Below are 23008 nucleotides of genomic sequence, written 5' to 3' on the forward strand. Positions count from 1 at the left end.
TCGCTGGGCTTGAATTAATAGAGTTGCGTATCTTACCATATGGCACAAAGTGAATTATTCATAATTTTATTCTAACTAATTTAATATAGGGACTGAGGATTTAAATTTTTAACTATTTATGATTATCTGGAATAGTAAAAAATGGTAACTAAACTCTATAATCAAAAAAAGAGAAAAGGTACCAAATTTAGTACGACTTCTATCAGATCAACATTTATGATTCTTGTTTTTTATTGAATAGACAACATATATGCGCAGAAATAATTCATTAGTAATAAATTGCCACCCTTGTTTGATTATCCACCGACGTTCCGAGAAATTACATTGAAGGTTTGAGAGGACAAAAGCAGTGCCCGTATAATCGAGGGAAAGAAAATTCCAACAGGATAAAGCACAAAATACATGCATAGAGGTCACACTAAAAAATAAGATAAAAAAAAAGAGAACTCCAAAAAAGTAGTACAAATTAAACTACAAAAAGAGAAACTTGTAATGGAATTGGGACTGTGTAGGTTACAGATATAAATGGATGAACAAATTATGTTTTTGTTTGGTTTTTGATATCGAATATGAAGTTTCATATATTGATTGGAAATAATATATAGGGGACACTTTGATTCACGCTATATGACATTTCTAGCTATTTAAACATAGCCATAAATCTAATTTTTATAAATTAGATTACTACTAATATTGTATTAATGTGTTTGATTTAGTGTAGCAATATAATATCGAACATGCATATATATAAGATTACTGTATTTGATTTGTCTTTCAGTAATTTTGTGTTTGGAAGAGAAAGAAAGATAGAGTATTGATTCAAAACCTTAGAACAGAAAGATAGATAGGAGGATAGAACCCTTTATGATTGAAACGAAGAGGTGAGAAGAGATTTATGAAGTGTAAAAGAGTAATTTGGTAATTTTTCATAAGATATAGGATTACTCTATACCGGTTACGCAAGATACCCACCTCTTCTATAATAGCTAATAATTTTGTATTATTGACTGAATTACATATGGAATAAACCAAACACAGTAAAACAAAAAATCAAATACAGTAATCTAAAAAGATTTATGTAAGATTTTTATTAATCGCAGTTAGATAGCGCGAGCCTAACACACCGGTAGTAAAATATACTGCACCTATAATTTGAGCTGGGCCATGACATGCATTGGCCTAATCAAGGCCCAAAGTTACGGGTCTTTAATTTTAATTACATTTGGCACGATTTGGATCAGTCCAACGGCCCAACGGGTTTGGCCCAAATTATCCGCATCCGAATGCCTAAATATTAATGAGCCATCTATAACCTCTATTAATCCCCGTTTTTCTTTGCCACGTGTCATGTTTACCTTAATCCTGACTAATTTAATCCCACGTCACCACGCCACGTCAGATCCCATTAGTTACTTTGCTTCCGCCTCTTCAATCCTTCCCCCACTCACGCTGCTTCGATCCCTGCCCCGCCTCTTCAATCCCTCCCCCTCCCACCGCTTCGATCCCTCCCGCCGCTTAGATCCCTCCCCAGCCTCTTCGATCCCTTCCCCGCCTCTTCGATCCCTCTCTACGCTTCCTCATCTCCCTCCTCAAAACCCTAATAACCAGATAGAAAAAAGATAGCAAGGGGTGGAGATGCTTTTCTCAACAGGGCCATGGCGACGGCGCCGTCGCCTCCCGAACCCTCTCGAAACTAGAAGCTTCCATTGATGTCTGCTTTGTTGGACTCAAAGAAACCCTATAGCACGCTCCACGACAGCGTCACGGCGACTGTGGCGGAGGCGGTGGTTCTCACCTGCGCAAGGGGTGTCACTGGCGGTCGAGAATTCTTCCTCGGCGAGTCAGCCACCTCCCACCTCTCCGCCGCTCGCGTCAATGTGAGCACTCCCAAAACCCTACATCTCCCCCTCTATGATCCAACATTAAATTTATGGCATTAAAAGCTTTATTAGATTGGATGAAAATTACTACCACTACATGCGTGCAATATATTTAGTAGGATATAGCAAGATGTATTGCAACAATAGATACTAAATTTGTTTTGTATCAGTATTTGTTTAATCTGAGATTGGTTTGTTTGGGTTTAAGAAGAGTTCTACAAGGTCATCATTTGTTCGGAGATCACGGTATCACATTTGTTTACCATGCAAGCCAGCTATTCGATGCATTTTCTCTAAGAGTTTAAATGGCATTCATAGATTCTGAATCATTATTAATAATATATTTTTTCTTTTTTTAGAGCAGCTCAAAGCTTGATTCTATGATTAGTGAAGAAGTTAACAAATATCAAATGCTACTCCAATATAGTAGACAAGCTCTACGGTCAGGCTCTTCCCTTTATGTTTGTATTTTTTCTTTTTTTAATGTTCACTGTGGCTTACAGATTGTTTGGTGATACTGCAATGGTTACCTATTGATTTGAATCAAAAATATAGTTTGTGAGGTTGCAGATGATGGTGTCAGCAAAAGCATCTTTCTTGCATCTTTCATATCCTTTTGATTATAGATGGTTATATTTTATCGACTTAAGCTAATGTTTCTTCTCTGTATTGCAGCTATCAGAGACGCCGATCTCACTTCCAGGACACATAGACATCAGTGGTTAGTAACATATGTTCTGTAGCGAATATTTCAATATTTGTTGCTCCTCTGGTTGCTAATAAGCGCTGCACACTTGCTATTGTGAATAACCTGATATTTGTATGCAATTCCATGCTCTAAGTTGCTACGTGCATCTTCATTAGCAATTTTTTTTTGCTAATATAACTTTTGAGTCTTAGTCTCCTATTTTAAGTTCTAATAGATTTTCCACTTTAATTATCATGCTTCCGATGACTTTAAGATCTATTTTGTGGACACTATTATTCTGACCCTGTTAGGCAACTTGGCCTATACTTTTTCTTGCTAGGAAGCTACATTACCAGGTAAATACAACAAATTACCAAAAATCAAGCTATTAAATATGAAGTTTTAGGAGCCTATAGATCCTCTATAGTAGTCGCAGGTGTTTTTTTTTCTCTTTTTTTTTAATAAATAGAACATTCCTAGATATTGCTTTCTTGCCCAGAGGCCCAACCCCAAGAATTCTTCATAAAATTTACAATTTGTTAGCACCAAAGTTAGGAAGCTGAGCATCCGATAAAAGCACATGCAGGGTTCAAAACCTCGACCTCAACACCTGCTCTCAGGTGCCAAACCACTGCATTAAACAGTTGATAATTTTGTTCATGTTATTCATGTTATCATGTTATCAGTAAAATTATTTGAAAATTGGCATAAATGTACTATATTTTGTTGGTTTTGAGTAGAAAAGCTGCAGAGAATTTTGCATATACAGTAGAGCATGAACTGTGGAGTGGCAAATTAAGAATAGTGTTACTATGGATTTCCGGGCTAAAGCAGCAACAATGGAAAAATAATTTTGTTTCTACATATGCAACAAATTTCTCATTTCTCTCTTTTTTTACTCCTTTTTTTTTCAAAGAAGGCCTGCGTATTTAAAAATATTCATGGTAGGCCGTCCTGGTAGTGGTGTAGAGACGCCTCTAACTTTAAGATCAGGTATTTTAATTTTTGATTCGCAAGAAGAAAATTTTTGTTTGTTTTGAATTACTTAACTAAGCTTATTCAGATTGTTGGCAGTATTTGACTATTTCTATTTTGGATGCTCTTTAGCTGACTCAATGCTGGTGTTGTTGGCTATTATCAACTCATTAGTTATGAAGCTGATAAATCCACAGTTTTTTTTTTTTTTTGAGAAAAGAGGTAGAGTAGCTACCTGCTTCATTCATTGAGAAATGAACTAGGCGAAATAGTATGGAAGCTGCTAGGGCTTCCGAGACAAGAGACAAACAGCAAGAAAGAACAGAAATCCAAAAAAAAAATGGAAAAAAGACGAAAAAGTTCCAAGAAAACTAAAAGAGTTAAGCAAAGAGGATTAAATGTAGTGTTGTGCGTTGGGTGATGCCTCAAGTTCAGTCCAAAGCTTCGTAAGTAGGACAGCACGCTCTAGCGCACGGGTGGCGTTGGGGCTCTTCGAGAGGAAGATGAGGTTGTTCCTTTCCGTCCAGACAACCCACCAAGTAGCCGCCAAAGAGGTTAGGGCCTTGGATCCACAGTTAAAGTTAAGAAAGTAGTTCGAACTAACATAATTAAAATTGAGAGGGCGAACTAACATAATTAAAATTGAGAGGGTGATAATTCGAAATCAAATATGGTCTCATTCAAAGATACGAATGTGATAGTTCGGCCAGGCATCAATGCATCAATCTTTTGAGTCAACATAGAACCAGAAACCTTGAAAGTGAAATTATGAAGAAACTAAAGTGGAGCAAAAAAAACATATCGCATACAAACCACATATTAAATAGAATTAGGGAGCAAAGGTGCATGTTGATATTGAAACTGTTTTGTTCATTCATCGCACTTGGTTTGGTTAATTGTATGTTATTTTTTATTAATACTATTATTTATATTATATTTTGATACTTTACTCACCACGTGGAATATATATTGAAGAGAGCAAACATTATGCTTTTAGTTTGAAAGTGCAGTTTGACTTTTTATTTTTTTTTCACTGGTAGATTTTGGTGAAGTTATGTGGTCTTTTTTCTCAAAGTGTTTGCTTTATCATTGCTGAGCTTGGTATGCTCTTTTTTTTATCGCTTAGTTCTTGGTAGCATAATTTCAATCATCAAGATGTAAGAATTGCTACACATGACTTAACAATATGCTATTTCTTACATGCTTTGCTTTACAAGTCATGACTTTCTTCTCGGCTGGTATAGATTGGACATTTTTGTAATAAAACTATACAATTGTTTTATTGTAATTTGGCTATTTTTACTTTCTAAGATTATTGAAACTATGTCTTTGTGTATATTCATATTGTGTTTCATTTAATTTTTTTCAACCTCTTTTGTTATCACTGAATTTTTATTTTTTTGTCTTCAAATACTTTTATTTTCACTTCTATCTATTTTAATTTTATAAGTATTCTTTTACCTAAAACTCGAGTAATGTCTTACTACAGATGCATTGAAGATTCTGCATCAGAAATGGAAAATGAATGAATGTTGTACTTAGCATTTAAAATGCCATGTCTTTTGAAGAAAAATGTTTTGCTCAATAGTAGATAATGTCCTTATAATAGTTGCCTAATTATTAGGAGCACTGACTGTTTTGGATTAATTTTCTTGACTAAACAATTATATTGCTATAAACCTATTAATACTGAGAAATACTTTGATGGAATACATTTATTTGCAGTAATGGTGACTTCTACATGTATTTATTATTTTATTTGTTTACTTTGATTTATCTAATGTTTTGAAATTTTTTTTTTTTTTTTTTTGCTTCAACTACTAATATGCCCTCTACAAATGAAAAAATAGTTATACTTCACTATTCGCCCTACTCCTGACGGAAGAATGGTTATGATTCACTATTGTTTCTGTTTCATTTGTTGCCGACAACATACATGGTTTGATATCTATTGCCATCATTCATTTTTTAAAAAAGAGATGTTCAAAAACAAGACTACTATAAATACTAAATTAATTTTCTTCTGTTACCAATTATCGAACTTCTTCTACTTATGAACAGCTTGCAATTTTGTAAAATCCTATCGAATTTGCTGCTGCATCAGCACTAGAATTGATGTTAATATTGTAGATTTGACTTTTCTGTAATGCTACAACTTTTTGGTCTCAGCAACTGATGAATTAATTATTAAGTGAATAAAAATTATTTTATATATATTTTTGCATTATATTTAAAATGGAAAAAGAATTGTTTTTATTTATCATATCTCAAAAATAGAAAAAATTAAAGTTAGATATTGAATATTATCTATCCGCCGCATCGCGCGGGTCACTGCACTAGTAGTTAATTAATTTCTTGGGATGCTTCTCAAAATTTGTAGCGCCTTAAGATTATAAGATAATTAAAGAACTTAATCTTTAGTGCTTCTCATTCAAAGATATGTTACTATTTTCTTTTCAATTTTTAGTTTACAAAATTGATAAAACTAACAGAGAAAAAGCTGATTGTGGATGAGGATGTTGTAGCGTTACAACTTATTTTGGATTATAAATGTAGCAATGCTGTTTTTATAAATTATTGTTAGAGATATTGATATTTGATATATATTAATATAATATAAAACAAAAATGACTTAGGAAGTATGGTTGGATTGCCTTCGAGTCACGTTGCCAAAATTTTATTAAAAAAATCATTATTATCTCCCGATAACAATTTGTGAATTAAATTTAAAGTAAAAGTGACAATTGCTTATATGCTTCTAAAATTTTTTTTATTTTTTTTATTTTTTTTAGAACACTGATGTTAAAAAATATTTTTTTAAGATTTTAAATTATTTCACATATGTACTTAGTTAGAAACAATCGTTATCTCTGTAAAATTACTATTCTATAATTTTAAATATATTCCTTTATTATTATGAATTTTTATTATTTGTCCTTAAATTAGGGGCGAAAAAAGTATCTTTCGCTTTTTATTTTTTCAAATATATTTTTCTACCGTAATTAGTTTTTTTTATTTGTCCTTAAGTTATTGAGAGAATAAGTATTTTAAAATTTTAATTTTAATTTAATTTGATATAACTTAAATAACAAAAATAATATACTATGGATATAATTTGAAATAAAAAAATTAATAATAAATAAAATATTTCAGAGCGATATAGGTAATTATATTCAGAAAAAAAAAAAGAAAAAACACACAAAATCCTTCGCTCTCACCCTTTTGGCTGTCTGGCGTCGCGCCGATCGGGAATTCCTCTGGTAAGCGATACGGCCTCTCTTCTCTTCTTCCCTCTCCCCTCTTTGGAGATCTCTCTTCGAAACCCTAATCGCCCTCGCTCATTTCCAACAACAAGATCGGGCGCTGCGGCGACACCTCCTCCTCCTCCTCCGCCCCGAAGCTTCGTTGTCGCCTCCAGATCCTCTTCCTCTTCCCACAGGATTATAATCTCAGTACGCTTTCTTGCGATTTTCTCCTCTTGTTTTCTAGGGTGCCTGCGATCGGTCCCTCTCTTCGATCCGCTTTAGGTTTCGTTTTTGAGTTGTTGAAACACGGAATTTGCATTCATTTTCTTGCGCAATTTCTTTTGTAGCACTAATTAATACGGTGAGGAAAAACCCTAGGTATCTTTTGTTTCCTGGATTGAGATCGTTTCTTTTCAAGAAAAGTACACATGTAGGTTTAAAAGTAAACCCGGATGATTCGTTCCTTATGCTACCCGTTAGGTCAATTCAATTGGACTGATGTGGATGGATTAATTGTCATATTGTGCGTAATTGGAGCAGTTATTGTTCCACATCGTGCCCATGATCGTGATGCCATGTTCTGGTGTGTTTTATTTGGGCAACAGATCGACGATGGGAAAACTGCAAGCTTTGAGGAACTTTAATGCATTTCCCCACGCAGAGGATCACTTGTTGCAGAAGACCTTTTCTGGGGCCATTGGTGCATACTTCTCCTTATGTGATGCATAACTTTTTTTTTTATTTATTCTTGATATTGAATATATTTCATATTGATGGGATCCAATTGTGCTTTATCTTACGCATCATAGCAAAGTGGCATATTTTCGTGCTCATAAACTGGAATTCATTTTCTTTTCTGTCCTGTAGTGTCCATTGTTGGCCTCACTATAATGGTGACCTTGTTCGTACATGAGCTCAAGTATTATCTCACCACATACACGGTGCATCAGGTTTGTGAATACCTAATTCTTCATCAAGATGGTGTGCTGTATCCTCTCATTGCTATGACATTTTGCAAGTTATGCATGCTTGTTATCTGTGGGAAACCTTGAAATTACGGTTTTTGAGATATTATGTCTTGGATACTTCATTGACAAAATTAGTGCTGCAATATACAATTAGCATTTCTCGGTGTCAAAAGAAAATTATGGTAATGAATACTTGTAGGTGTGCTTTTTGTTTTGTGTTTAGCTGTTCTTTTTTTTTTTTTAACCCTGATTATACTTTTGAGACGTTAACAAGTTGCTTGGTGATGGTGGTGGTGTTATATAAGTGAAAAGAAGAGAAGGTGTTGGTAACAGTTGATGCCTTTGGCAGATGTCTGTGGATCTGAAACGAGGAGATACTCTTCCTATTCATATAAATATGACATTTCCGGCTTTACCTTGTGAAGGTTAGTTTGTATATTCTCTATACGTGTTACCATTAGTTTGCATTCCCACTAAAGAGATCTTTGCTTTCTCCTATACCACAACTTTTGTATTAATGCTTCTCTACTGTTACTAATGCCTAATATTCAGTTTTGAGTGTGGATGCAATTGATATGTCTGGCAAACATGAGGTGGACTTGGACACAAATATATGGAAGGTATGACTTAATTTTTCTTGGGTAATGAAATTATCTTTTCTTTTTTCTATTGTACTATTCTACATAGTATGAAGCATTGGAAGATGCTACCAACTATGCCCTTATTGAATCTTCCCTTTAGTAGTTTGAATATTATTTCTTGATTCATTGATATATTTGTTGTAATGACTCTTATTTGCAATTCATATTGTGTGACTTTGCCCTATGAAATTGTCCCAAGTGTGAATCATGAAACTGACAATATACTATTTTAACATGCTAGGTGTATATGCTTTTACTGTTTTACGTATGATGTTCTTACTATGAGCCTTATCTTAATATATTGGACTTTGTTCAGTGGGTCCTCCAAACTGTCTTCCATTTATGCTCTTCAAAAGTGAGAATATATTACCTGAATAAGCAACTTTTGGTGTTAGCCATGATATTGAAAGCAACCTCTGCCCAAGGCAAGGACCTTTTTGCTATCTGTAACTTTGGAGACGTAATGCCTTGTTATGAGTGTGGTGTTCATATTAGGGCATTATCATTAGTTGCCCATTGCATTTGCTTGACATCAGAGGATGTTTCTGTTGCAAATCATCTATCTCCCAATAGCAAGTTTGAAATTCCTGATTGTTCATCATTACGGAATTTAGTCCACATGTAAACCTATAACTATTTATATAGTGTAAAACTTTCAACGTCATTAGTCCTTGTACAATTATTGTCTAATTTTTTTTTTCCTTCCGTTGTCCTTTTAAATTCACAATGAAGCTTCGCTTGAATAGAGAGGGTCATATCATTGGCACTGAATACTTGTCTGATCTTGTTGAAAAGGAACACTCTACTCATGAGCATGGTAAGTTTATCAAAATCTAATCTGTTGGTATAGCAATTGTTTCTTTTCAATTGGTGTATGTTTTAATGATTAAGTTTCCATTCCTTTTGCAATAAACTAGCTGTAGTATGGTTAGATTTAGCTCCTTGAATTATTCTCATTTTTGGTAACTTGAATGCAAGCTTCCTAGCAGCCATGAACTACTTTTAGATAATTTTTGGCATAAACTATACCTTTTTTAATTTTGCAAAGATAGTAGGTGTTCTAAAGCAATTACAACATATTAGGATAATTAAGATAAGAACAGAAAAAGGAGTCAGGCTCAAAAATGTGCCAAAGCATGTGAGTGAAGGAGCTACATGCAGCGTCTTGCATGTGTCAGGGCAGTACATACCACAAATTGGCACAGTGCCGCGCACCGCATGGAAATTCTTGAACAAGAGTACTCTGGCTTGGTAACAAGAAGGGTCAATATTATTTGGTATTGTAACACATTCAACTGTAAAATCCACTGCACTTTAGTGTAAACAGTGATCATCTTATGAACATGAGATAATTTGACAAGTGCATACAGATCTCATCATTTTTTTTGTCATGTGCTGGGGGCATTGACTGGAATTAACAAATATTAGGCAACAATGCTTGCTGTGTAGCACAATTGTAAAAACTACAAAGGTTAAAACCTTGTTTATGTAAAATAGACCCTCACTCAGCCTATTCTGGATTTGTCTAATCCCTGTCTTAGAAAACATTTGTTTATGTATTGATTCTTTGTTGATTTTCAAACAGATCATGGTGATGATCATCATGAGGATTCTTCTCAAAAAAAACAAGAGCATACTTTTAACTCAGATGCTGAGAAAATGATTAAGAATGTGAAACATGCAATGGCGAACAGTGAAGGGTGCCGAGTATGTTATCCCTATGTTCATTATAATTTCATTCGTTCTACGACAATATTGAATGCTTATGTCTTTTTAGCTGCTTTTTTTTTTCAGGACTAACGAAGTAGAATGTCAACTTTCACAGGTATATGGAGTTTTAGATGTGCAAAGAGTTGCTGGTAACTTTCATCTCTCAGTGCATGGATTAAATATTTTTGTTGCTCAACAGGTTACTTATCTAAAACTCTCTTCTGGTATTCTATAATCACTTAAATTCCTTATAAATATGCCAAATGATTTTTCTCGGAAATTCTGTGATAAACAAACTTCATCATTATGCATCTTTTAGCAGTAAATACTTAATCTACTTGACTAAATTAGGTGTCAAGTGGGTACCCAATGTTGACCCACTACAGTAAAGTGTTTGGGCAAGCACCTTTGATGCTAAATTGAGGCTATGATGGAGGGAATGAGATGCCACAAACATAGGTTATAGAAGGAATACCAGACTATCTGATCATGCTGCTTGCTTGCAAGATGTTTGTCCTTGACAATTTATGAATTACTAAGTAGATCCTGGCACGACTAGGGTTTGTTTTTTTTCCCCTTGAAGACAAAAACTGGAAGTTCTACCTGTTTGTCACATTTTTAGAGGTCAACTGAGAATCATATTCTTGCATACTGGCTGATCCGACCTACCTCTTGGTAAGTCATTAAGGATTCTATGTGTAGCAATTTAATCTTTTCTGTTACTAGGTAATTCTGGCTCAAAAGTATAACGGTCTAAATTTTTTACTAAGGAGCTCTAAATTTAGATTTACCGAGGGGCTCAAAGCTTTAAAGGAGCCGAACTCTTTGCCTCCGTTTGGTTCGGGGTTAAGGAAAAAGTAGCTATTCCAAGGATAGAGTTAAGTTCAGGGTTAAAGTGGGGTTAAAATTTTTTTGTGTTTGGTTGGGGGTTGGAGTTAGTCTAGAATAATGAAAAATAATGTTTGGTTGGAGTAGATGGGATAAGAAGATAATGATTGGTTGGAGTAGGTGTGATAAGAAAGATAGTGGGTTATTATGAATAGAAAATAGTGTTTGGTTGGAGTTTGGTGGGGTTAGGTGGGGTTAGCTAACCCGGAATAATTTATTTGAGGTGGGGTTAGCTAACCCCACCCATTTTTTGAGGTGTTTGGGGATAAAATGGGGGTTAAGGGGTTATTCCACCCCTTAACCCCCAACCAAACAATAGCTTTAGGTTATACCTGACTTGTCACTTGATAGCAGTTATTGCCTGACTTATCACTTACTCGTTGGTGCTTTTGTGAACTGTTACAAATTCACGGATGCAGTTTTTCATCAGATTATCCATCCATGATGGTCTGAAAGTACTTTTTCGTGAATCAGTCATTGGATACCTAGTGTAGAGTTATGAGATTCCAATATTACCTTGTGCTAGGGGAAAAAAATTAATTCGAGCATTACATTGTTTTGAATTGTGCTCTTCTTTCTAGCAAAGTTTTCTGTTCATATGATAGATTTGTCACGTTTAAATATACATCTTTTCTTTGTAAACTAGATACTGATATCATCTTTCCTCTGTGTGAAGATTTTTGAAGGATCAAGTCATGTTAATGTCAGTCACATCATTCATGACTTGTCATTTGGCCCAAAGTACCCAGGAATTCATAATCCACTTGATGGAACGACCAGGATCCTGCATGATGCAAGTGGAACTTTCAAGTACTACATCAAGGTAAACCTTCCTATTATCGTATAGTCTTCCTACTGTAAAGAAATAGGTAGATAGTTGTACCCTTGTTTTCTTTGTGAACAGGGTAAAATATTGAAGGCCAAACTTATATCAGAAACGAGAAAAATTTGCGGAGTGGAAAATTGTAGATCAAATATGATACTTATAAACCTAAAGTTGCATAGTCTAGGTCTTGCAAAATTTATTTTCCTGAGAATGTGTTACTTGTCATGCAGATTGTACCTACGGAGTACAGATATCTCTCAAAAGAAGTATTGCCTACAAATCAATTTTCTGTAACAGAATACTTTCTACCTATACGTGAGACCGATAGGTCTTGGCCAGGTTGGCAATATATCGTACATGTACAGAATTGTTGTTCACCCTGAATTGCTCTATATTTACAACCCTTTTTCATTATGCAGCTGTTTACTTTCTGTATGATCTCTCTCCAATTACTGTGACAATTAGAGAAGAACGGCGCAGTTTCCTGCACTTTATTACACGTCTTTGTGCAGTTCTTGGTGGCACATTTGCGCTCACAGGTTCTTGTTTCTATGTCATTGCATGCTTTATTTTATTCAATTCCTTGTGTTGAATTTGTTTTTTTTGTACTGATCAATCATTTTAGTTTCTACCTTCGATGATATTAGTTTTGCTATTATCGGACCCTAAAGAAGAAAGAAGATTAACTTTGAAAAAAGTCATCTGTCAAACTTGATTATAGCAATTTTAAGGTGAATATAAATAAAGATTACGTGGTCTTTAGGCTTTTTGTCTCTGGAGTATGAACCCTTTATCTAGGAATGAATCGTAGATCAAATCTTTTGGAAATTCCTTGTTAGCAGATGTAGCAATTATGTTTGAATTAGATATATTGACGTTGACGCAATGTATTTGCGCAAAGAGGCCTACTACTTTCTACTACTTTTCCAAGTTCTAGAAATGATCAGAAGGAATGTCTGTGCGCTTAATAACATCAAACGAATAGTAAGACCACCCATCTGATCATTATTACTTTTCCATTTTAATTACTCTAGTTCATGAAGAATATACCAGGACCCAACTTGGTTAGTAACTAACATTTGTTGTCGAAGAAATCATGATAGGAAAAGATTGCTGGTTAATTCACAAGCCTTGCGAAAATTCCATATGCAATATTCCTGAGAACAAACTCTCATACAGTTTTGGTTACCATAAAATGGTGATTGGCATTACGAGCTCATTCCCCTCGCATATCATTTGTTCTTTTTATTGGATAAATCATCTTATCAAATCCTCTAAATTTACAGCTTTTAGTAGATTGTTCAGGCGTAAAATTGTTGTGCTCTTCTCTATTTTTACTTGCTTAATATACGAGTTCTTCTGTTGTTCTCTCTCTATGTTGGTTGGGGATACGTCATTAGTTTTAGCTATCTTCTTCTTCTTCTTTTCAGGGTCTGTTGCGAAGTTCAATACTAACATATTTTCTTATCAATACAGGAATGCTCGACAGGTGGATGTACATAATCATTGAGTCGGTGTCGAAATCAAAGACCAGAAGCGTACTTCGGTGATTGGGTTCTCCAGAATCTGAGAAGGCCGGCTAGCGAATATAAAGCCCATGTGCAGTAATCTTCTTTCATTCGTAATGTTTTCGCATTGTCATTGTCTATGCATCAGGGCTAAATAGGGTACCCCATCCGTTACAAGTGCTCAGTGTGGTCGATCCAACCAATTTAAAGAGCGTCCAACTTTTCTTAGCTGTCAATTTTGCAAACATGTAACTGCTTATCCGTGCATCATTTTGTACCAAAAAGCATAGAACTGCGGATTTACTTTCTTTAGAACAACTCTGAGATAAGATTGTCATAGAAGGCTTCCATGGCATTTCAGTGCTAAAATCTGCCAAGAGGCGGTTAAATTTAGGATTGTGAGACTATTAAATAATTTTAAATTTTCAAATTAAAAATCATAGCAAATTAAAGTTTGAGTAAAGTGTCACCTAACTTACCCTTAAATTTATTAGTTCACCCCTAGAAAACATTAGTTTTACAAGTGCTATTACTCTTAGGACAAAAGCAGCTTTAGATTAACATGCAGCTGCAGAAAACCTTGTAGTAACCATAGTGCGCAATCAGAGCTCATAAATTTAGGCACAAATCAAAAACAATAATCAGCGAAGAAAAAACAAAATCACAACGTACCACACTCTACCATACCATAGCATGTCTCCGGTTCGATGCTGTATTCTACTTTCTACTCGGCTAGTTTGCAGGCAATCACAAATTCACACGCACTTAAAAATACCGCTAATGAAACAACAGAGAAAGCAATTTATCCTAATTCGGTTGGATTGCTATTCACAACCTCAAAAACCATAAAGTTGACAAGAAAGGTACTCTTAAATTAGTAGATCTTGCCTACTAAAAAAAATACATTAAACTGGAAGCCTAAAACTAGCAAACAATTTACGATGCAGCCACCACCGAAGGCGATTTCAATTGCCGGCATCAAGGGGATGCCAACAGTTGCATTTTCACAAAACGATGTTTTACACTACGAACACTGCTAGCGCTCCCATCCTCAAATAGATGACAGATCCTCATACACAGACTTGATACCTGGCCGCTCTGAAATGGGTCTGATACATCGCAACGCGATACCCAGCACTTCCTTCATTCCCTTAGATGCGGCTGAGTTAGCTAAATCAGAAGCCATGACTGGATCGAAACAATCCGACCCGCGCCCTTCCGCCACCCTTAGTCGAACCCAATCAGTCAGATCAATACCACCCTCCTCTCCAGAAATTACATCACCTGCACATTTACCGGTCAGAAGCTCCAAAAGAATCACACCAAAGGCATAAACATCCGACTTGAACGAAGGGGAGGGCTTTTTGGAAGCCGCGAGCTCAGGTGCGCGGTATCCGAGGACACCAGAATCGAGGATTTGTTCGACTGTGCCGGATTGGGTCATCAGGCGGTGGAGGCAGTAGTCCGCCACACGGGCATTGAGATCAAGGCCGTCGAGTAGGATATTAGTTGCTTTGAGATTCCCGTGTGGGATGGCACGGTCGAAATGGAGATAGTTTAGGCCACGTGCAACATCCACAGCTATCTTGAGCCGCTGGGCCCAGGTTAGCGACGGGCCTCTCCTTCCAGGTCGGTCTGAAAAAAGTAAGCAACTCAAATGAAAAATACACAATCTGGAAGGAGCAGTGTTTGTTGATACAAATAATGAATTTGCACAATTTGTACGTAGGAAGCTTCTAAGTTCGGAAAGAGAATAAATCAAGATTGCCAGGTATACACGAAAAGCAAAATATGCTCCCATGTATTACTCGTCAAACATAGCCAAGTAATGATAAAATAATTAAATTAATACGGAAACCATACCATAAAGAAAACTGGCAAGACTCCCTGGCGAAACATAATCTGATAAGATGAGTTTCTCATGCTGTGTAGGGCCCCAATAATACCCCCTCAACCCGACGACATTAGGGTGCCTAATATTCGCAAACTTCCTAGCCTCTTTTGAGAATTCCTTCTTTGGTTTCGCTACGCCTTCTCTAAGCCATTTGACTGTCAAGAAAACCCCATTATCAAGCGTCGCCCTGTAAGAAGTTCCATGACTGCTCCTGCCCAACACTTCAGCTGGGGCCCGTGATAGTTCCTCCGGCGTTAGTGTTATTGTTTCATCCAAGAAGTGCAATTCACCTGCCAACTTATCCGGCGATCGAACATCTAGTTTTCCAAGGCTTTCGTGAACGTACGTCTCACCAGATTCAGGTGACCATGAAAATCGGCTGTTTTTAGAAGGCGAATATCCACCGATAGCAGCCAATTTCTCTTCTGGATTAAGTGGGGTAATCATCTCAGATGTCGAGCCTTTCCGAGAAGCCCTAAGGTCATCAGCTGAAACCACAGAAGCCCCTCCACCAGCTTCTTCACCTTTACCACCAGCAGTTTCCGGCAAGCTCTTTCTCTGAGCACTTTTATCTGACACCTTTTCTGAGCCAGATCCCCTTGAAATCCTCTTATAATGGCATATAATGGACAAAAGGATTAGAATTAGTAGAATAACTATACCACCTGCTATTATCGCAACTTTGATGGATGTTTTGAGTTGCTTGTGCCCAAAATTTTCAGATGGAGTGTTACCAGAACCAGGTGGGCCGCCAGGGAATTCTAATCTGGAGTTTCCAGGGTGGAAAGAAGAATCTGGAAACATCCGTAGGTTCTCCGGGACAATACCAGATAGGTCGTTATAGGACGCATTAAAGAAAGTAAGCGTGTTCGGTAGTGTTGTAGGAAGAAGACCGGTAAAGTGGTTTAGAGATATGTCTAGAGATGTGAGAGAAATTAACTTAGTAACAGCAGGAGACAAAGTACCTGAAAAGTTATTTGCTGATAAATCAAGCACTTGAAGACCAGTTAAAGAGCCCAAATCATCAGGAAAACTGCCATTAAAACGGTTCCCAGAAAGATTAAGCACCTGAAGATTGGATCTATTTGATGCTGACGGTGAGAACATAATGGCCCCTATCAATAAATTGTTTTGGAGGTAAAGCTCTTGTAAAGTGGAGGAGGTAAGCAAATCAGTTAGTATAGGACCACTAAATTGGTTGGAACTGAGGTCTAGAACAGTAAGTTTGGGATATTGGGCAATAATTTCTGGAATGGTGTTCGTTAGGGAATTATGCGAGAGGTTTAGATAGTTTAGCCGTAAGAACTGTGAGGTCACCTCTGGAAAGGAACCTGTCAACTGATTCTGGCTAAGATCAATGTATTCAAGGTCATTTGCCCATTTAGCAATCACAGATAAATTTCCACCAAATTGATTGCTTGATAGGTCTAAAGTAGTGCAGCTTCCTGTAAGCAATGGAAGATTTCCAGAAATGGCATTTGATGAAAGATTAAGGACTCGTAGAGTTGTCGATGTGATCATATTGATATGCCCTGTGATATCCATAGTCATGTTAGTACGCTAAAAAACAATGGTAAACAAGAGATATGAATAACAAAGAGAACACAACATGCATGTCTTGAAGATTCTGCGCTATTGCCTAAACTGATAATTTGTGACCATTAAAACTCAAAAAGTAATTTAATAAAAAGCTTGCAAATTAAATTAAAGAATATCAAACTAAAAAGATGACTTTATGAGCATCTATCTGCACAGATCTAAACACTGATACAAACATATCATATAATATACAGCACAAATCAGTGAAATCAAAATGCTCACAAATTAGAATTTAATCTATGTCAGGTAACTATCAATGGTCGCAGCATAGATTGACAAAATAATGTGAAAGAGCAACCATAAAGAGTTATTAATGATTAATCAGAAGAATGTTAAAACTTTTCAAGCTAGCATTTATAAATGTCAACCTTATCAACAATATCTTTACTGGAGTGAAAATTATGTCTCTGTAGTAGTGCTCAAAGGTAATAATACTCTAGTTACTCAGCATGATATTGTATACAATAATACTCGGATTGTTCACCATCCACAGTAGATTATAACACTATGGTTACTCAACTGTTATGCTTGAAGGGAATAATACTAGAGTTGCTCAACTTGTTAATTTATAAAATAATATTCGCATTGTACACCATTTGCAGAAGATTATAACACTTCTCAAAGTCTCTGACAAGAAATAATCATAACATGTACTAGCACAGGCAATGAAAGCAAAAAGATAAAAATGGGAAGTATATTCATTTTGTTCAATTCCATTTTTGAACATAGTATTTTGCATACCTGAAAGAAGAAATAGTATTTTGCATACCTGAAAGATTATTAGCACTCAAATCCAACTCACTTAACACCAGAGTGTTGTCCTTGAGTAGACCACTGGGTACAAAACCAGTGAAAGCATTGTTCCCAAGCCGCAAAACCTCGAGATCATACACATAATTGAACCCAGGGAGATCCCCTGATAACTGATTATTGCTCAAATCCAGCACTTTCAACCTCCCAAATGTGGAAAGCTCCACTCCGTCAATGAGCGTTCCACTCAATTGGTTGTTGCTAAGATTCAAATACTTAACAGTCTCTGAAATTTCTGCCAAAGCCTTGAGCTCCTTTGGGTTTGCCGTAGTGAGTGAATTCCCACTGAAGTCAACATGAATAACACTTGATTCGACCAGAAATTTCCAATCCACACTGCCATCTAGTTGGTTCCAGCTCATGTCAACATACTCGAGAGTAGAAATCATTCCGAGCCCGGAGGGAATTTCCTTCGTAAAGGCATTATACGAGAGATTTAAAGAAACCAAGCTTCTAAGACTCTTCAAGAAATCAGGAAGCGGGCCCGAGAAAGAGTTCCGGCTTAAATCTAGAGACTGAAGAGAAGAAAGCCCACCAATTGAATCAGGAAGAGGCCCCGAGAAGTCGTTCCCAGCCAGCGAAAGGTTCTGCAGGCTCTGGAGCTTCCCGACGCCTTCGGGGAGCTGCCCGGAGAAGCCATTGTTGGAAACATCCAAATACTTCAAGCTCCTGAGGTCACCCAGATTGGCCGGAAGGCTCCCTGAGAAGTTGTTGTCGGCCATGGAGAGCTTCACGAGCATCGTGAGGTTGGCAAAGACGGAGAGATCGGCAATGCCGGAGATTCCTCGGTTGTCGAGGATAACACCCGCCACATTTGCTCCGTTACAAACTATACCATTCCAGGAGGAAGGGCAACCGTTGAAGTCGATCGACTCCTCATTCCACGAATCGGCGATGAACCCGGTCGGGTCGTGAGTTATCCCCTTCTTGAATGCAAGGAGGGCCAATATATCTTGTGATGGAAGCTGTGCTAAAGATGAGACAAGAAGCAGAGATAGCAGGAACACTCTTACGAGGAGCCCCATTTCCCCCTCCAACAACAACTCAAAACTACTGTTTCTTAAAGAAACATCTGAAGCATTTCAAGAAGGGTTTTGTGCATATCAGAGAGAGAGAGAGAGAGAGAGAGAGAGAGAGAGAGAGGAGCTATAAATAGCTAAAACTCACTGGCCTTTCAATGGAAAGCCCACAAGTTGTGTCCTTTCCGCCCAAAATCTAGCACACCTACAGTGAAACATTAACCCCATGTGAGAACCTACCACATTACTCCTTTCTAGGGCCAAAATCCCTTCTCTAGATAATAAATAGGGAATCTGAGGTCGATCAAAAGAGAAAAACCTCGTCTTCAAAGAGATCACAGCTCTAGAACAGCTAACAAATCACAACTTCGCGGAAGGGGATCGGAGATTTACCAACGAGATGGAAATGTGGGCACATTAAGGGGAGCAACTACTCCACCGATGCGAGGTACCAAAGCATCTAAAAGAAGCTCCACATTATCAACTCCGAGCAATGAATGGCGCGGGCCCGCGAAGATCCCCCCCTCGACGATCCAAAAGCGTTAGAGAGATAAAAGGGGAAAAAAGATAAAGCAGGAAAAACCCTAGTCGACTCAGGGGGGCGGTTAACCGAACCCTAACCCTAGAGACGATCCCACCACTGAGAAAGAGAGAGTGAAGAGAGTGCGCGTGGGAAAATGGGGGCGAGGACCTCTTTTTTTTTCTTTTTTTCTTTTTTTTAAGGTTCTGAGCGCTGCGGTTTTTGCTAATTTATTTTGTCGATACGGATTACAGAGTGGTGTTTTTACCCGCCAAAAAAGCAGAGGCCTCGCGGACCCCAAATGGTGTTAGAATCCAGCAAATTAATTTAATACTGTGGTGATATAGTGTGCGCCGAATGGGGTACGAATGTGAACGCCGTTGGTGTCGTTGGTGTCGGGGGAATCGGGATGGAGGAAGGCCAATGGGGGAGAGGGAGTGGGATTTGTGAATAAGGGGGGTGTGCTTATCTGGTCCTTGCAACAGTAGCTCTCTCGTGAGTCGTGAGCGGCTAAAATAGCTAGCACTGCCGGCGTGGCAGGTAGGTCCCACGCCCAGAGTCAATACTTCGCTCTTTGACTGTTTTACCTCGACGTCATCCATTTACCTGTTAACAACTTACCTTCCATTACCATCACCTCAAAAATATGTATATCTAGTTGAGCTGAAATACGCAACAAACAGATAAGAAACTGAAAACTAATTTTACCATCATTCATTTATTTTCGATGATAAAATTTTTAAATCAACGATCGATATTATTGAATATAATCTATACTACTTAAAATTTTTAAAAACTAAATTTTATATTTTTTCAATATAATTGTCTCATCCATCAAAATGAACGACTAAAAATAAATATCCTTTAAAAAGTAATAATATGAATCTTATAATCAAGGTCTAGACTATAAATTCTGTTCTAAACAGTTTAAAAAAAATTTTAATTAAAATTTAATTAATTTAGATATCTTTACACTGTTAGACGAGAAAATATCTCATATCGATAATTAAAATTACAAATTTTAAAACCCTTTGATCATTAAGTCAATTATGTTAAAAAGATTTAAAATTTGATTTCTAAATACTTAAAGTGGTATAGATTATATTCAACGGTGTTGATCGTCAATTTGAAGGCTTCATCATCGAAAATAAATGGGCGGTAACGGAGCCCATTTGCTATCGATAGCATCTCAGCGCAACTATATATATATATATATATAGTATTAAATTTTAATCATATTAATATAAGCTTGAAGTTCAACTCCTCATATTTCTTTCATCGAAAATTAATGAAATGATCAGTTGAGGTAGAATACTTTGGAGAGTATAAGGACTTACACGCGCAGCCAAACCTGTTTCCAGAGGGAGACGGACATTCCAAATTCTGGCAGCGGTGATTCGCCCTCAAAACCCTTCAAATCCCCCTCTTTACATATCTCAAGGCAGATATAATATCTACATCTATAAAAGAAATACAAAGAGAAAGAAAAAGAAATAAGCTGTCACATGTAGGTAGATATGTCCATCATTCCAGTGGTTGGTTATAAGAAACAAATACTATAGGATGCACGTACGCTATTGTCTCCAGGCTTTTGATGCTAATTTTTGTTGTTAAAGGTCCCCAGCTCATAGCAGTATATATTAACTAGAGCATTTTATATTCTCTCTTTGGCTTTTAAAGGAGATTATTATTTGGAAAAGTGCTTTTGATTGTTGGAAGCACGTATGTGAGAGAGGTGGGAGCCACACCTTAAAAGCAGTAAAAGGCTAAAAGCTGGTATGTATCACAAGGGTGCAGTATTCAAGTGGTTATGAAGTAGCGCACCCTAATGAATAATTTCACTGTCACGTGTCAGGTTGAAATAATACTCCCTAGTCCCCTTGTCTCTGTGGAGGGAGTGGACATTTTCTTGTTGGAGGATAGTGTGACGATGTGGTCTTTGTGCGAGGGGTGTATTGGGATCTTCCTTCCCCGCACCCCATGGTCCTCCATTGTATCATCCTATCACAAATCTAACTTAGATAAAAAAAAATGTATAAAATTTATCTTAAATTATTATTGTAAACAACATTTTGTAAAAAATGTATACTCTGCCATGTGCCAGAATATAACTTCACGAAATATATGGTAAACAAACTATTTTGCAACCTTTTTTTAAAATAATTCAAGTATTTTAGAAGACTCCAAAAGAAAAAAAAAATCAATAGAATAATTGAGAGGAAGAGATGGAGCATCAAAGCCTTGCATTTAAATTTCAAATCATGTCAGTTTTGAAGTAAAAAAAAAAGGCTTAATTACACTATTACATTGTACTGTAGTGTAGACATTAAAAAAAAAAACAATTTGTAAATTACAATGTAGTATAGTATTATTAAGCCAAAAAAAATCCAAGATATATATGCCAATTCAGAATTCAACATAATCCAAATACTTACTCACCGACTATCCCTAGAGCAAGTGGCAAAGGATTTGGTGGTTGATATCCGAGTTCCCAAGTTCGAATCCTAATTGATTAATATTTTTAGCTAAGTTTATTTTTAAATAAAATAAACAAAACAGGTAGCGTGCTACCTATTTCTAAAAAAAAAAAATACTTACTCTAAATATAAAAAAAGGACAGTCAACTACTTACATAACAAAACGAGAATGGTGTCTATTCTAATCTGAAGTCTACTCTGCAGTAACTCCATCAAAGAGAATCAGAGATAGGAGGAAAAACACTATTAAGAAAGCAGCAGAAATNAATATATATATATATATATATATATATATATATATATATATATATATATAGTTGAGCTGAAATACGTAAAAAAACAGATAACAAACTGAAAACTAGTTTTACCGTTATTCATTTATTTTCGATGATGAAATTTCTAAATCAACGATCGGTACTGTTGAATATAATATATACTATTTGAAATTTCTAGAAACCAAATTTTATATTTTCTCAATATAATTGTCTTGTTCATCAAAATGACGATTAAAAATAAATATTCTTTAAAAAGTGATGATAGGAATCTTATAATCAAGATCTAGACTATAAATTCTGTTCTAAACAGTTTTTTTAAAAAAATTTAATTAAAATTTAATTGATTTAGATATCTTTACACTGTTAGACGAGAAAATGTCTTATATCGATAATTAAAATTACAAATTTTAAAACCATTTGATCATTAAGCCAATTATGTTAAAAAGATTTAAAATTTGATTTCTAAATACTTAAGGTGGTATAGATTATATTCAACGGTGTTGATCGTCAATTTGAAGACTTCATCATCGAAAATAAATGGGCAGTAACGGAGCCCATTTGCTATCGATAACATTTCAGCGCAATNAAGCTTGAAGTTCAACTCCTCATATTTCTTTCATCGAAAATTAATGAAATGATCAGTTGAGGTAGAATACTTTGGAGAGTATAAGGACTTACACGCGCAGCCAAACCTGTTTCCAGAGGGAGACGGACATTCCAAATTCTGGCAGCGGTGATTCGCCCTCAAAACCCTTCAAATCCCCCTCTTTTACATATCTCAAGGCAGATATAATATCTATATCTATAAAAGAAATACAAAGAGAGAGAGAGAAAAAGAAATAAGCTGTCTGTCACAGGTAGATAGATATGTCCATCATTCCAGTGGTTGGTTATAAGAAACAAATACTGTTGGATGCACGTAGACCTATTGTCTCCAGGCTTTTGATGCTAATTTTGGTTGTTAAAGGTCCCCAGCTCATAGCAGTACATATTAACTAGAGCATTTTATATTCTCTCTTTGGCTTTTAAAGGAGATTATTATTTGGAAAAGTGCTTTTGATTGTTGGAAGCACGTATGTGAGAGA

General features: G+C 36.2%; 2 protein-coding genes across 7 annotated transcripts; one reads left to right on the forward strand and one right to left on the reverse strand.

Moving 5' to 3' along the window:
- On the forward strand, positions 1453–13722 carry LOC109712894 (endoplasmic reticulum-Golgi intermediate compartment protein 3). 3 transcript variants are annotated; one of them, XM_020236693.1, is made up of 14 exons: positions 1453–1877; positions 2240–2322; positions 2556–2601; positions 7394–7488; positions 7656–7738; positions 8106–8181; positions 8309–8376; positions 9130–9214; positions 9983–10104; positions 10223–10306; positions 11672–11818; positions 12052–12160; positions 12241–12360; positions 13298–13722. In XM_020236693.1, the coding sequence occupies exons 4-14, from the start codon at positions 7401–7403 to the stop codon at positions 13369–13371; spliced, it is 1056 nt and encodes a 351-aa protein (XP_020092282.1). In that variant the 5' UTR covers positions 1453–1877; positions 2240–2322; positions 2556–2601; positions 7394–7400; the 3' UTR covers positions 13372–13722. The 3 variants fall into 3 exon arrangements, with proteins under 3 accessions (XP_020092282.1, XP_020092283.1, XP_020092281.1); XM_020236694.1 differs by having other exon boundaries at positions 1474–1877; positions 2245–2322; XM_020236692.1 differs by lacking the exons at positions 1453–1877; positions 2240–2322; positions 2556–2601 and adding exons at positions 6665–6803; positions 6899–6995.
- On the reverse strand, positions 14111–21175 carry LOC109713369 (probable LRR receptor-like serine/threonine-protein kinase At4g20940). 4 transcript variants are annotated; one of them, XM_020237420.1, is made up of 6 exons: positions 20996–21175; positions 20509–20631; positions 18804–19777; positions 17592–18704; positions 15193–16755; positions 14111–14964 (listed from the first exon to the last, which is right to left on the reverse strand). In XM_020237420.1, the coding sequence occupies exons 3-6, from the start codon at positions 18877–18879 to the stop codon at positions 14381–14383; spliced, it is 3336 nt and encodes a 1111-aa protein (XP_020093009.1). In that variant the 5' UTR covers positions 18880–19777; positions 20509–20631; positions 20996–21175; the 3' UTR covers positions 14111–14380. The 4 variants fall into 4 exon arrangements, with proteins under 4 accessions (XP_020093009.1, XP_020093010.1, XP_020093012.1 ...); XM_020237421.1 differs by having other exon boundaries at positions 17592–18856; positions 19045–19777; positions 20996–21174; XM_020237423.1 differs by having other exon boundaries at positions 17592–18856; positions 18971–19777; positions 20996–21174.

Source organism: Ananas comosus, linkage group 7 (assembly GCF_001540865.1).
Source record: "Ananas comosus cultivar F153 linkage group 7, ASM154086v1, whole genome shotgun sequence".
In the NCBI taxonomy this organism is placed as follows: Eukaryota; Viridiplantae; Streptophyta; class Magnoliopsida; order Poales; family Bromeliaceae; genus Ananas; species Ananas comosus.